The sequence below is a fragment of the Cavia porcellus genome, unplaced genomic scaffold (assembly GCF_034190915.1).
Source record: "Cavia porcellus strain 051 isolate PalLab524CR breed Dunkin Hartley unplaced genomic scaffold, mCavPor4.1 scaffold_9, whole genome shotgun sequence".
NCBI lineage: Eukaryota > Metazoa > Chordata > Mammalia > Rodentia > Caviidae > Cavia > Cavia porcellus.
The window spans coordinates 61,811,165-61,824,704 of record NW_026947492.1 but is presented as its reverse complement, the minus strand read 5'-3'; the positions used below and the strand labels follow the sequence as shown (position 1 = coordinate 61,824,704).

The 13,540-nt window shown below is 51.3% G+C and overlaps 1 protein-coding gene across 1 annotated transcript in view; it reads left to right on the top strand.

The window, feature by feature from the left end:
- The window catches only part of Arhgef17 (Rho guanine nucleotide exchange factor 17), a 57,256-nt gene that overhangs the window by 26,958 nt on the left and 16,758 nt on the right, over positions 1-13,540 (top strand). The window contains exons 2-3 of the mRNA XM_013145268.3: positions 9,322-9,399; positions 13,353-13,535. Of these exons, the coding sequence (XP_013000722.2) occupies positions 9,322-9,399; positions 13,353-13,535 (261 nt within the window). The remainder of the gene's footprint in view (positions 1-9,321; positions 9,400-13,352; positions 13,536-13,540) is intronic.

Genomic DNA, 13,540 nt, shown 5'->3' with positions numbered 1-13,540 from the left:
TCCAGAAGGAGGGGGTCTAATCGAGGAGGATGTGACCTGGAAAGGTAAGGGGAAGACACCAATGAAGAGGAAAGAGGCCTCAGAAAGGAACATGAGGCCAGAGACTGAGGTCACAGGAAGTGAGGTGTTTTGCCCAAAGCCGCATCCCTAATAAGTAGCAGAGCCAGTATTTGGGTCTCAGCCACAAGGCTACAGAGCTGTGCTCCTTAGTTTCTATACCAAGTTGTTCTTTTTGGGGAACTTTCATCTTGCTGATGAGCCAAGGACTGAGGAGGCAGCAGCCATCAGCGAAATGGATAGTCCATTAGGTTGGGACTATCCAGTGCCAACTCCATACTTGATGACATTGGTTGGGTCAGGAGCACAGGCCAGTCCAGCCAGGATGCCAGCCAGGAATGAGTTCCCAGGGCAGAGGCTCCTCCTTGATCCTAGGTTCCCTGTGTACAGCATTTTGTTTACCTTCCCGAATCGGGGGAACTTGTTTCTTCATTCTTCTTGAAATGAGACTGGAGAAAGGTAGCTCCAGTAACCAGCCTGCAGGAGAAGGCTCAGCTAAGTGCCTAGGCCAGGGAGAAGCCATGGCTGTCTTCCATGGGAGAGGGCTTAGGAACATGGGATTGGAGACAGCCACCTGGAGCCTGTTCTTTACCAGCTAGGTGACCTCCAAGCCTCAGTTTCCTGGTTTGTAAGATGAGAGAATAACAATAATAAAGCCCTTAATTTAGGGTTGCTGTAGGAGTTGAGAAGCCAGGGCTTGCTGAACAATGGTAGGGTACTTGACCCTGAAATATGTTCAGACAACATTAACTATGGCAAGGATTCTGATTAAAGGGTTCTCCATGTTCTAGTTTGGGCAACTCTAGGGCCCAGTGACTTTCTTGACAGTTATTTATAGAGAACTACAGATGGGGAAGGGAGGACTGGAGACCCCACCCTTCAGGAGCCCAATGAGATCTTTCCAGGACTGGTGTCTCCTTCACAAACTGTCCACACTGGTCACTTCTTCAGTTCCTGCCTTCCTACCTAGACTGCAAACACAGATCTCTTTTCTTACTTTTAAATGCCCAGCACAGTGCTTGGTACCTAGTAGATGCTCAATGAATCTTTATTTAATTAACCAACAAATGACTAAAATAAAACTTGGAGTAGCCATCCACAGCTGTGTATCTGGATGGCCATTGATGGATTCACCTGCCATTGATTCACCCATCTTTTTGCCTACCCATTTAAATTTATTCATTTGTCATTGTTTCATCCTTTCATCTACTCATCCATTAGCAGTTGTTGGTCCATTAGTCCATGGTGTGTCTAAACTTGATCATATTTGGTCACCCAATTTGCCCAGCAGTAGCTGCAGGATCCCACATAGTCAGTGCCTAGATGTAGGAAGTCTTGCTGGAGCTTCAAGTGGGTGCTGTGTCAGGAGGCAGATAAGCTAGGTGCCAGGGTTCCTCAGAGATGCAGAAGATGCCATTGGCTGGGTTCAGGTAGGAAGAATTAGGGTCCCCAACTGCTGGCAGAAAAGTAGTCTCAAAGAGCTGGAGTCCTGAGCCTTTCTCCTGGAGTGAAGTGGTGGTCTACAGGGGCAGAGCCCTCCTGTTCTGTCATTTTCATTCCCCTGACAAGGAGCAAGTGGGGGCTGCTTGATGAGTGGAAGAGGTTGTCTGTGGGAGGGTATGGGGTAGGGAGAGGAAGGCCTGTGGGCCTTCACCAACCACCTTGTACATGTACAAAACTTCCTCTGAGCCAGGCTAGCTCTGGACAACTGCAGCCACCACCCCGCCAGAGGGGAAAAATGAAATCAGCATCCAGAAGCTCAGAGAAACAACAGATTCCTGTTTGCAGGAGGTACACTCAGCCCCACGCTAGCTGACCTCATGCTGAAGGGCTCTGGTGCCCCACTTGCAATGTTTTGGGCCAATCCCTGGAGACCCTGACTCAGCCACTGTGCTCTGCTATTGCTTCTCTTAGCTTCCTTTCATTTCCCTACCCCATCAGCCTCCCCCAGTTACCGTGGCAACATGGATCTAATTAGCCATCCTTGATATAGCAGTTAGCAGCAGACAGTGCCCATGGCACCAAGCAAGGCTCTCGTCCAGGGCATGGGCCTCCAGTGAACTTTGGCACCCACATGCTTCTGGATCCATAGGCCTCAGGACCATGTTCAAACCCTCCTCCTCCAAGAAGCCCTCCCTGATGCTTTTATCCTAGGCAGAGGTGCCTCCCTCTGCTGAGCCCCACACACATTGCTGGTTTGGAAACCAGCAAAGTAGAAGTCTCTCTTGCTCAACTCTGACCTGCTCCAGTCATCAAAGGAGTGGATCCATCTGTCTACCAACCCCAAGCTCTGCACTGCCTCCCACCCAGTTGGAAGAAATTGAGGCCAGAAGTCATGGGACTTGAAAGAGGATAGAGGAGACAGAAAAGCACATGTGGGTTCAGTATGCAAAGTAGTCTCCAAATGGGCCAGGTTGGGGCCCTCAGGCCATAGGTACTGCAATGGGGTTATCTGTGGGACCTGGGTATCTATCCTGGACAGAAGGTGTGTCTACCCCTTACCAAACCCTACTCTGGCAAATGGTCTGGCTGCTCCAGACCCTACCCCTGAGAGGAGGAAGGAAGAAGCAGGTATCCATTGCCCACAGGGAAGCCTGCCAGCTATCCTTTGGGAGGAGAGAAGGCACAATCACTGAATTTCTGGATACAAACTCATGACAGAGGAGGGCTTGAGGGTCCCTAGAGGCCCTTTGCTTCTGCCACAGAAGAACAGAGAAGGCTGCTCTAGTATGGGATGTGGTGGCTGTCAGGACAGACTTTCAGGCCTTGTGGGCTCTGTGCTGCCATGCATTAGAATTACGTGGAAGACTGGTTAAAGGCACTTACTGGACCCCACCCCAGAGTTTCAGATTCCTGGAAGGGGGTAAGATGTACATTTGTAACTCATTCTCAAGAGGTGCCTAGACTCTTGCTCCAGAGGCTGCACTTCAAAAACCACTGCTGTAGAGGTACCAGGCAGATGCTTTGTGCAGCATTACACTGGAGCCTGACCTTGAGGGAGGGGGGCCCAAGGAAGAAAATGAGTTTATGCACAGATGATTCATTCACTTATGCCACACAAACTCAATGAGCACCTATTAGGCATCAACTATGACTGCCACCCCACGTCCCGTTCCTCTGTGCTGTGCTCACAGCACTGGGACCAGCCACCATATGGAGTTCACACTGGCTTTCATCTTGCGATTTTTGGAAATATTTGTTCTTGTTTTCATTTTTGGATTTTTGGGAACTGACTGTTGCATGTGGAGTGGACATTCTCGTGTTGGATGTTTTGGACTCTGAAGAGGCCATTGCTGCCTAGGACATGGCCTGCCCTTTCAAGGAGGGGAACAGGAGTAATTCCCTTGGAAGGAGGTGGGCACAGGAATTGCCTAGTCAAGGGCTAAATGGAGGTGAGGAGTGGGAGCTGGGGTGGAGAAGGACAGGAGGCTGCCAGGGCCAGCAGGAGGGTTTGGTCCTGCCAGTGGGGATGCCAGGGAGCCTGCGTATGTTGGTTTGCTTCTCAGCCAGCTGGTAACTGTTTGGTTGGAGAAGGAAGAGGGATTTGTTATAGTGCCCTGGCTTACAAAGGACATGGACCCTTCCTTGAAAGAGCCCACAGTCTCCTGGGAAGATACGGGCATCAGTCTAGTTACTGCTCAAATGTTTAATTACAGCCTGTGATATCTGATTAAGGTAAGGAAAATTGAAACTGTGAGAGCATTGAGTAAGCATCCTTGAGCTAAAGTGAACATAGAGAAAGTTTCCCTGAAGAGGTGACATTTGCATAGAGACTAGTCATAAGGTGGGGGGCCTTACTAGAAGGAAAAGCCTTGCCAGGCCCCCAAGGTAGGGAGGGTGTGGTTTGTTTCTAGATGTTGAACAGAAATGTCTAGAGCATATCAAGGGAACGGACGAGTATTAGCTCTCCTGTCCCTGGACACAATACCTGACATTGACAACTTAAAGGAGAGGCTTATTTTTGCTCACACTTAGATTCAATCCATAGCTGGCCAGCTCCACGACAGAAACACCATGGTAGAAGGGTGTGGTGGAGGAAAACTGCTTGCCTCGAGACAGCCAGAAAGCAGAGGACGGGGACCAGCTAGCTGGGGAGGCCTTACATCCTCCATAGGCAGCCTCCAGTGACACACCCCTTTCACCCAGGTCTCTCCTCCTCACAGCACCCTCAGGATGTGCTGATGGATCAGTGTGATGAAGATACTCCTTGGAATGAGCCAGTCACCTTCCAAAAGCCCCACCTTGAAACACATTCTAGATCTAAACCATAACGGTGGACAGGGTAGACAGATAGGTCTTGCTTGGATGGTAAGGTGTGGATGTCCCCTCTGCAAAGGACACCCAAACGAAAGCAGGTTTGGATGGAGTCAGCTGAAAGCTAGGTGAAAGTCAGGTTAGCCAGGGCCAAGGCCCAGCTGCAGGGTGCATCACAACCACCACCTATGCAAGTGGGAGCTCCTGCAAACCCAGCTTGCTCACCAGCAACACCGTAATGTTGCCTGAGTGTGTGTAGGATGGGTTGTGGCCTCACTCTTGGATTTGAGGAAGTGGATCCTGCTGGAGCACAGACTCATGGAGTGAGTGAGGAGGAATGTAAATACCAGAGCTTCTCCCCAGTCGGGGGTTGAGGGACCAGAGACAACCAAGCCTGAAACATTCCTAGACAGTGCTGGGTACAGGACACAGGTGAACTGGTTGGGTTGGCTGAAGGAATGGGGATAAGGATGACTCCAGGTCCCCTGGTGGTCACCCCCCACCATCACACCCAAGTGCTCAGAAGCCGGTGGAGTCACCAGGGATGTGTTAAACCTTCATGGGTTACCTGTTTCTTCCCTACCATAGATAAGGACGAAGCACGTGTCACAGTGTGCATCCAGGGTCAGGTTCGTGGGTCAGGGTCTCGATGTGTGTGCGACTGCAGTGTGTTGACGTTGGTGCCGGCAGGGGGATGGCGGTGCTTGTGGACCTGCTTTGTGTAGGGATGTGCGTGTACCTGTGTGTCGTCAGTGCCTCCAAGGTGTAAAATAGGTTTATTGTGTTCTCGGGCTGAGTACCGGTGTGGAGAGAAAGTTCGTGTCGCGGCGCGTGCTCGCGTCGGTCCTCGGTGTGCACGGCGGGTGTCCTGGGGCGGGGCGGAAGAGGCTGTTTAACTGAGGTGAGGTCCGGCGGCTTTGGGCGGGCCGTGCGAGGAGGGGCGGTGCGCTGCGAGCCTCGGAAGGCGGGGACCCCTCCCCGGTGGCGCGGCGCGGCGCGGGCGCAGCTCTCGCCCGGCGCACTCCCTGCGCGGAGGAGGTCACAGCGCCACCGCTGGCCGCGCCGCCGCCACGCTCGCAGGGCGCTGGAACCGACTCCTCCACCGCGGTGGGGCCGAGTCCCCAGAGAAGCAAGGGTGGGAGGGCGACCCCGACCCCGGACGGAACCGAACCGCCTCTCCACCCCACCTCTGCCACCTAGGCAACCCCGCTCCAGCGGCGGGCTGGCCGTATGCTTCAGATGGTGAAGACCCTGGCCCAGTTCACCATCGCGCTGGAAGACATGCGTGAGCTGGGCCCGGCTGCCGCCTCCGGGGAGCCCGCCGAGGGCAGTGGCGCAGATTCTGAGGACCTCGGGGAGGCCCAGGTATGGGTAGGAGGAGGACAACCAGGACCTGGGCCCTGGCGTTGGACTCAGCCGGCCCTGGAGATCAGGGAGGCAGGCATGGGCAAATGATGGTGCACAGGACTGAGAACTCAGATCAGGCCCCAGCTCCCTGATTTGGGGCGCTGTGACCTGCGATGAGGTCAAGGAGGTTGAGGGTATGTTGCTGGCAGGGTACTGAGGTCAAGGCCTTTTAACAGTCGTCTTGTAGAGTAGATCAGGATGGAAGCAAATCTGTTGCCAGGCATCTGCTGGGGCCACAGGCCGGCGCAGGATGGTTTCTAGCGTCTTTCTGAGGTGTGTGTGTGTGTGTGTGTGCATGCGCTGTGGAGTAGCCAGCTTTGCCTGCCCCTTGCCTTCTGCTCCCTGCTAGACTTTAGAGATGATTCTGGGTGGGAACTGTGGTGTCCCCATCCCCCCTCCCAGTATGAGGGGGACACCTCCGGGCTGTTGCCTTGTTTTTGTGTGTCTCCCTGGGCCTGGATTTTTATTGTTCCACTCATGCAGCCCAGTGGGGGCTGCATCGCTGTCCTGTGTAGGTGCTGTGCAGTGTTGTGTGTCCCTGCTGCCCTCCGGCCTCTGCCTTCACGTTGTACACATACGGGTCTTTCTTTGGATTGGAATGGCCCTGGTCATATCAAGAGAGGCCTCCCTCTGTCTTCCTGCTGTATCCCTCCTGTCCTCACCCCTTGTTCCCACCTCAGGGCCTCACTTAGTGACCAAGGGTTAGGGCTGTTGAGGGGTGAGGGGCTTTGGAGGGAAGCTGGACCTCCGGGACTGTCACGCCCCAAACAGGTGGGCCTGCTGATCTGGTTGACAGCTGCGTTGTCCTTCTCCTGCTCCCGCAGTCTCTTCCCACCCCGTGCACTACTCCTGTGTCTGGGCATATGCGGGAGGGGGCTCCCTGAGCTGACAGGGAGATGGCTTTGCTTTCTTTACCTGACAGCTGAGTGACAGCCCAGTGTGCTTTGCAGCAGGGAGGAGGCTGGGAAAGGCAGGCATTGCAGCGTCAGCTTCTCTGTGCTCCTCCAGCCCCCTTCCGCTCCATCAGTCCCAATGTCAGCCCTGTCTCTTAGGAAGCCTCTTTGACCATGACCCTTATTATGCCCACTTGGCTGGGTCTGGCCAGGAGGGAGATTTAGGCATGGAGTGACTAGGGACCCCAGCTGCCAGCCTGGCTGCTCTGCTGTCAGGAAGTGCTCTTCGTAGTCTCAGTGAGGTTAAAAATAAAAGTGGACAGTGAGGGCCTCTGTGTTGACACTGCCCTACTCCCCACTGCCATGCTTTTGCAGTCCTGGAAACAAGGAAATGGAATTGTGTTTAATTCCATTGCATAGAGGACAACATGGAAACAGAGTGGTTAGGTGACCACCAAGGTCACACAGCCAGGGAGGGCAGAGCTGGGGATCTTTTGCACAGTCAGTCTGGTGATAACTTGGGGTGCTGTAACCCTAAGACAGCATGAGGTGACTGAGGAGACTCTGGTCCTGGCTCTGTCAGTCACTGACTGTGACCTTGAGCTAGTCATGTTACCTCTCTGACCTGACTCATCTGTGCAGTGGAGATGACAGCACCTGTGTCGTGGAGCTGAAGACTGAGGCTAAAGTGAGGCCACATCTGGGAGGTATAGAGGTGTCCTGCGGTGGGGAACAGGAGTGGGCATCTGGGCCTTTGTTTGACAGTCCCCTCCCTGTGTGCCCATGTTATACCAACTCCTACTGGAAGCTGTGACCTCTAAAGCATGGAAGAGAGATGGCATTTGGCTACTGTAAGGCAGGACCTGGTGAGGACATTAGAGCACAGGGCTGGCAGGTATGGGCAATCTGGCTTGCTCCCTTCCCTCAGGGGTCACTTATCTCATAGCCACCGAGTTCCTAGTATGGGAGCCCACTTTTCTGAGTGTGCCTCGTGATAAGACACTAGTGGACAGGCCTGAGCCCTGAGCCCTGAGCCTCTGGGTCAGAGGGAGGCGGACCTGAGATAAGTTTAACACAGGGAGACAGGTGCACGGTGGGCTGAGCACCAAGGCAGCATTCTCCAGGCAGCTTCCAGCAGAGCCTTCTCATAGCACAGGCTTCATCTGGCAGGGGTGGGCACCCTGTCTCCCACGGAGTGTAGGTGCAGGGAACTGAGCAACCTCTTGGGGACTCTGTAACTTGAATCCTCAGGATGGAGGTATCAGGGACTGCGTCTCCTTTTCCCAATCCTTAAGAGCAGGAGAATGTCGTCTGCTTCACAGGGTGATCAGGAAGGTTAGATAACATATGAAGTGTGATCAGAAAATATGGTCAATGTTTAATTTCTTTTTAAATTTGTTATAGTAAAAGACACATGGATTCACCTCAGAATGCTTTCCCTCACTTTGAACTGACTTATCCCATAGTTCTTGCCACTTCCCGAAGCAGTTCTGGAAGTCCTCTTTTATATCTTTAGTTGTGCAGTTGAGATTGCCTTAATGTCCTAAATTGATTAAAATGTTTACCTATCATGGTCATTTTGACTTTGGGAAAGAACCAGAAGTCTTCTCCAAAGTGCCACATAGTTTCCCACAGTACTAGATCTAGTGAATAAGTTGGATTAAGAACACAACATCATGTTTTGGTTTTCTGGCAGGGCATCAGGAATCAAACTCATGACCCCATGCTTGCCAGGCAGGTGCTTGTGCCCTTGAGCTAAACCCCCAGACCCCAGACACACCATTGTATGGCACTCAGCAGCAGCATTATTTTTTATCACATCCTATAAAGACATTCAGGAAAAAGGACTTCCAGCCCTGCTTCAGGAAGTGGCAACAATGATGGAGTAAGTGTTCAAAGTGAGGTGGGGAGTATTTTGAGGGATAATAGCAATGCAACTTTTATTGCAATAGTTTTTTAAAAATTAAACATTCACCATATTATATTTTGATCACCCTTGTAAAATGCCTAGAACAGTGCCTGGCATATTAGAGAGCTTAGCAACCTTTTAAAAGAGAATTGAGGTCTAGCCTTGTCTGACTGTGACCAAACGCTGGCACTGCCCAGCTATGTGACTGCCAGCACTGACTTCACCTCTCTGAGCCACAGTGCCTTCATCTGTGGCAGGGGTGACAGCGTTTACTTTAAAGAATAATGTGGATTCCCCCGACTGTGACGTGTCCCCATAGCACTGAAGCAGAGCTGGGACTTTGAGACTTGGCAGAGTTGGCAGCTGGAATGAGAGGTGGCCTAGAGGCATCCTCCTTTGTAAATGTGAGAATTTATTGGGGGTTTTTCTTGTTTTTTTGTTTTTGTTTTTAGTCCTTTTCAAAAGCCTATTAGAGGAGCCAAGAAGTAAGCCAGAGATCTCAGGTCTGTCCGCAGCGATAGCAGGGATAGGGGTGGAGTGGGTGGAAGAGTGGAGCCTAACTCTGGGGAGGGGTGTATTTGAATGTTGGGGGGTTCTTCAGAAAGAGCACCTGAGTCAAAGGCTAGGAGCGCACAAACCAGGATGCTTTGGGAGAATAGCAGGAGCCATGAGGGAGGGCAGGCCTTGAAGGCAGGGAGGAGGTGTGATGTGTTCTCTAGGCCCTCAGGAGAACCTGCATGTGGCTGCAGGTAACAGAATCTGAAGGGACAGGCTGCTCACCTTCTGCTCCTGTTCCCATAGGACATGCGGAAGCACGTGACCATGACCCTGCTGGACACGGAGCAGTCATATGTGGAGTCACTGCGCACCCTGATGCAGGTGAGACCCCTGCCCAGGCTCCTGAGAGCAGCCATTCTGAGCTGAGGGGCAGTTAGACCAGCGGGAGACCAGTGGTAACAAAGTCTTGGTCAAGGGAGCTGTGATCCTGGGACATACTGCCTCTCCATGGAGAACCTCAGGGCAGAAGTCCCCAATCTACAGTCCTTTTCCGTCCTGCCAGAAAGCCTGAGCTCAAGCTCAGAGCTGTGCACCCCTTTATGTCTGCCCTCGCTCTGTTCTACTCATCGACCAGGAAAGCGTTCTTTGAATGGAGTAGGTTTTTGGGGGGTTTTGTTTTTGTTTTTGTCTTTTTGAGACAGGGTTTCGATGTGCAGTTCAGACTGGCCTTGAGCTCACTTTGTAGCCAAGCTGGCCTTGAACTCACAGCAGTCCTTCTGCTTCAGCCTCCCGAATGCTGGGATTACAGGCCCTACCGCATGCGCCACCATGCCTGGCCTTGGAAGTGGAGTATTGGGCACCTGGTGTGGCAGGTTCTGCTTCAGGTGCAAGAAGCAGAGGGATGTGAGGCCTTGGGCGCCCTCAGTCCTGATGGGGATATTCATGAGTTCATGGGACACTCCAGAAGCACAAGGTCAGCAAAGGATGCCGAGAGGAGGTGCTGAATTCTGCCGAGACCTGCCCTCTCAGCAGCAGGAATATCAGGTGCAGAGCCACATACGAGAGGGCCTAGTGCATGCAGTGGTCCACAGGCCTGGTGTGAAACGTAATGGGTTGGTTCTAGGGTGACATGAGGAACCAGAAGGGATCACATCATGGGGACCCTGGACACCAGAGAAGGATTTGGATTTCACCAGGGGCCCTGAAGAGTCAGGAAAGGGTTTTGAGCAGTGCAGGTGTGTACCCTGCTTCATACTTTATGAAACATGAAGTGTGTGACTTTGAGTGACTATTGGGAAGGTGGGTGGCAGAGGAGGAGCTAGGGCCACTGGATTAGGCAAGGGGCAGAGGGACCTGGGGCCAGACACTTAAGAGGTGAGATGGCCAGGCCAGGTATGGTAACTGGTGAGATCTGGGGGGCATTGTAGGGAAGCCCAGTGTTGTATCTGGGCTTCTGTCTTGGGAAAGGTAGGACACAAGGAAGAATCATGTCTGGGGAAGCTGATGAGTTGAGGTTCAGACATGTTGGTTTGGGGGTAGTCCAGAGCCTGTGCATGCGCTAATGTGGGCCTGCAGTGCAGTGGAGGATGAATTTGCTCAAGCCATCTGGGAAAGGGGTAAAGGCAGAGCTCTGGAAACAGCCATAGTATTTCATTCACTTATTCAGTCAGTCCATCATCCGTTCAGTGACCCAATCTGAGTCCCTTCTGTGCACTAAACAGTGTTCTGGGTAGGGGATGCATCCAGTTCAGCAATGAGCATGAATGATAGGGCCTGGTTTCTAAAACTCATAGTCTATGGCAAAGACCACCACGTAGACAAATCACACATGGTGACAAGTGGTGACACAGAAAGAAGTTCATGAGAACCCAAACATGCAATTGGTATTTCTCAGCCAGACAAGGAGGGAAATTCTAACGCACACTGCAACCCCCTGTGAGCCTTGATGACACGATGCTAAGTGAAACAAGCCAGTCATACAAGGACAAGTACTATGTGATTCCAGTTACACTAGCTACCTGGAGTGGTGAAACTTGTAGGAGGTGGAATGATGGCTGCCAGGGCCTGGGGCGGAGGGGATGGGGAGTAGTGTTTAATGAGTTCATTGTTCGTGTGTGTGTGTGTGTGTGTGTGTGTACAGTTGTATTAAATTTTGCATTAACCTTGTGGGAGAGGGATTATTATGATTCTCTTCTTTAGATGACAAAATAAAAGCTCAGAGGTTGTCTTGTGTCATCTAGTAAGTAGTGGCAGTTGACGCTAGGAAATGTCATAGCCTGGGCAGAAACCCTGCCTGTCTATGCACCCATCTACATTGCCTGAAGCATAGTGGTGTTCAAACAGAGTTTGGAGTCTGTGGCCCTAGTGCTGACCTCCAGTTATCACAGCTAACAAAACTGATTAGTATTGTCCTTGCAGATCAGGAAGTTTTTTTGCTTTATTATTATTATTTTTTAGTTTATTACTACACATATGCAGTTGTATTAAATTTTGTAATAATGTTTGTATTTCTTGTGGGAAATTGATACGTGCACTTATGAGTATAAAATAAAGAAGTTAAACCAGACATGGTGGTGCACACATATAATTCCAGGAGTAGGGAGGCTGAGTCAAGAGGATTGTTGCAAGTTTGAAACCAACCTGGGCTACAAAGTGAGCTCAAAGCCAGCCTGAACTGCATAGGAGATCCTGTCTCAAAAAGACAACAATAATAATAACAACAACAATAATAAAATAACGAAGTGAAATACTGAGATTAGCAGCTAGGAGGAGGTAGGATTTGAACCTGGGCCCCAGATGGGCCTCCTTTCCTAGATGTGACTCTTGCAGCCTGTCTTCAACCTCAGGACTGCCAGCTAAGAAACTCCCCCACCCCAGCACCCTGACCAAGCCCCCTTGTGACATCCTGACATCTCCACTCTACTCATACCCAGGTACCTGCTCCCTTTTGCGTCCTGTATATAATCGTTCACTTATTCATCATGCTTGTTTTCTGCCCACTGTACTCAGCTGCCAGCTGCACAGGTGCAGGATCTGAAGTCCCAGGGCTTGCGGCCCCACACGCAGCAGTTGCTCAGCAGGCATTTGTCGATTGAATGTGGTGTTAGCTGAGCAGATTCTCTGTGGGCTTCTTGTCTCTGTTTACTCTTTTCTCTCTCTCTGTGCCAGCCTCTTTGTAGGGTGTGGCACCCAGAGGTGAGTGGCATTAGCTTCTTGGAGGCCTCAGATCTTGCCCCAGGCACTGTGCTGCCTCACCCAAGCCTGAGAGGCCCACAAGGAGGCTGCCTACCTGTCTCTTTGCCGTCCGTCACCTTGGGTCTTTCGCAACCCCCAGTCAGGCAAGAAGATTCTGTGGAGCTTGGTTTTCTCAAGTTTGTTTTATAAAACAAGCCAGATTTTTAAAAAATGTTTGGTATAAATGTTACTGCAACATCACATATGCTGCAGTAACATCGTTTCAAATGAGTTTCTTTGGCCTGTAGTTACAGTGTGGGCCAGTAGAGGGCAACCTCTCCATGTGAGCTCCAGCCACTGAGCCGGGCAATTTGCACTCAGGTACACCGTTGACTGCAGATTTGATGTGGAAAACAAAAATTTTAGCCACTGACTGACCAGCACGTCTAAAACTTGTTAAGTCAGTGTTTAGATAATGTCATTGCAAGCATCCAGAAACTTCCTAGGGCTCTTCTATGCCCCAGCCTGCAACATCTTCCCCTAAGCAGTATCACCTCTTACTCTATGATCCACATGGAATTGATTCTAAGGCACACAGTTGTCCCATTTTAACATCTCTGAAGCCCAAATTCATCCTATAATTAGTGGCAAGTCCTAATTTAATTAACAATGGATTTTTTTTCCTTAAAAAGACAAAACTAATGGTATAATTTTCTTTATTCCTTTTATGTGTTTCATCCAACTAGATGAAAGCTGTATTAGGGTAGGGTGTTTTTGTCCACTGCTATCTCTCAGTTCCTACAGCAATGCCAGGAACATAGCAAATGGTCAGTAAATACTTGCTGGATTAGTTGGGAGCAGTGTCCCAAGGACCTCTCCCTTCTTGCTTTCCTCATTCCAAGTTCTGTTCATGCATCCAGCAAACCTTTCCTGAGCCCCTTTTTCTCCATCTCATGCCAGGCTCTGGGCTGGGCAGAATGGCAGGTGTAGGGATAGGGTTTCCCATCCCCTCTGAAACTCCAGTGGAATGAAAGAGATAGAGAAGTCAGGGCAAGAGCAGAGGCCCTAGTAGTTCGCCATGCCCTCATCCAGGGATTGTTCAGGTGGGGTGAAGGTACCATCTCTGCAGGAAGGCACACTGACCCTATGGGTCCCCCCAGGGCTACATGCAGCCACTGAAGCAGCCAGAGAACTCTTTGCTGTGTGACCCGTCGCTGGTGGATGAGATCTTTGACCAGATCCCTGAGCTTCTGGAGCATCACGAGCAGTTCCTGGAGCAGGTGCGGCACTGTGTGCAGACCTGGCACGCACAGCAGAAGGTCGGGACCCTGCTCGTCCAGTCGGTGAG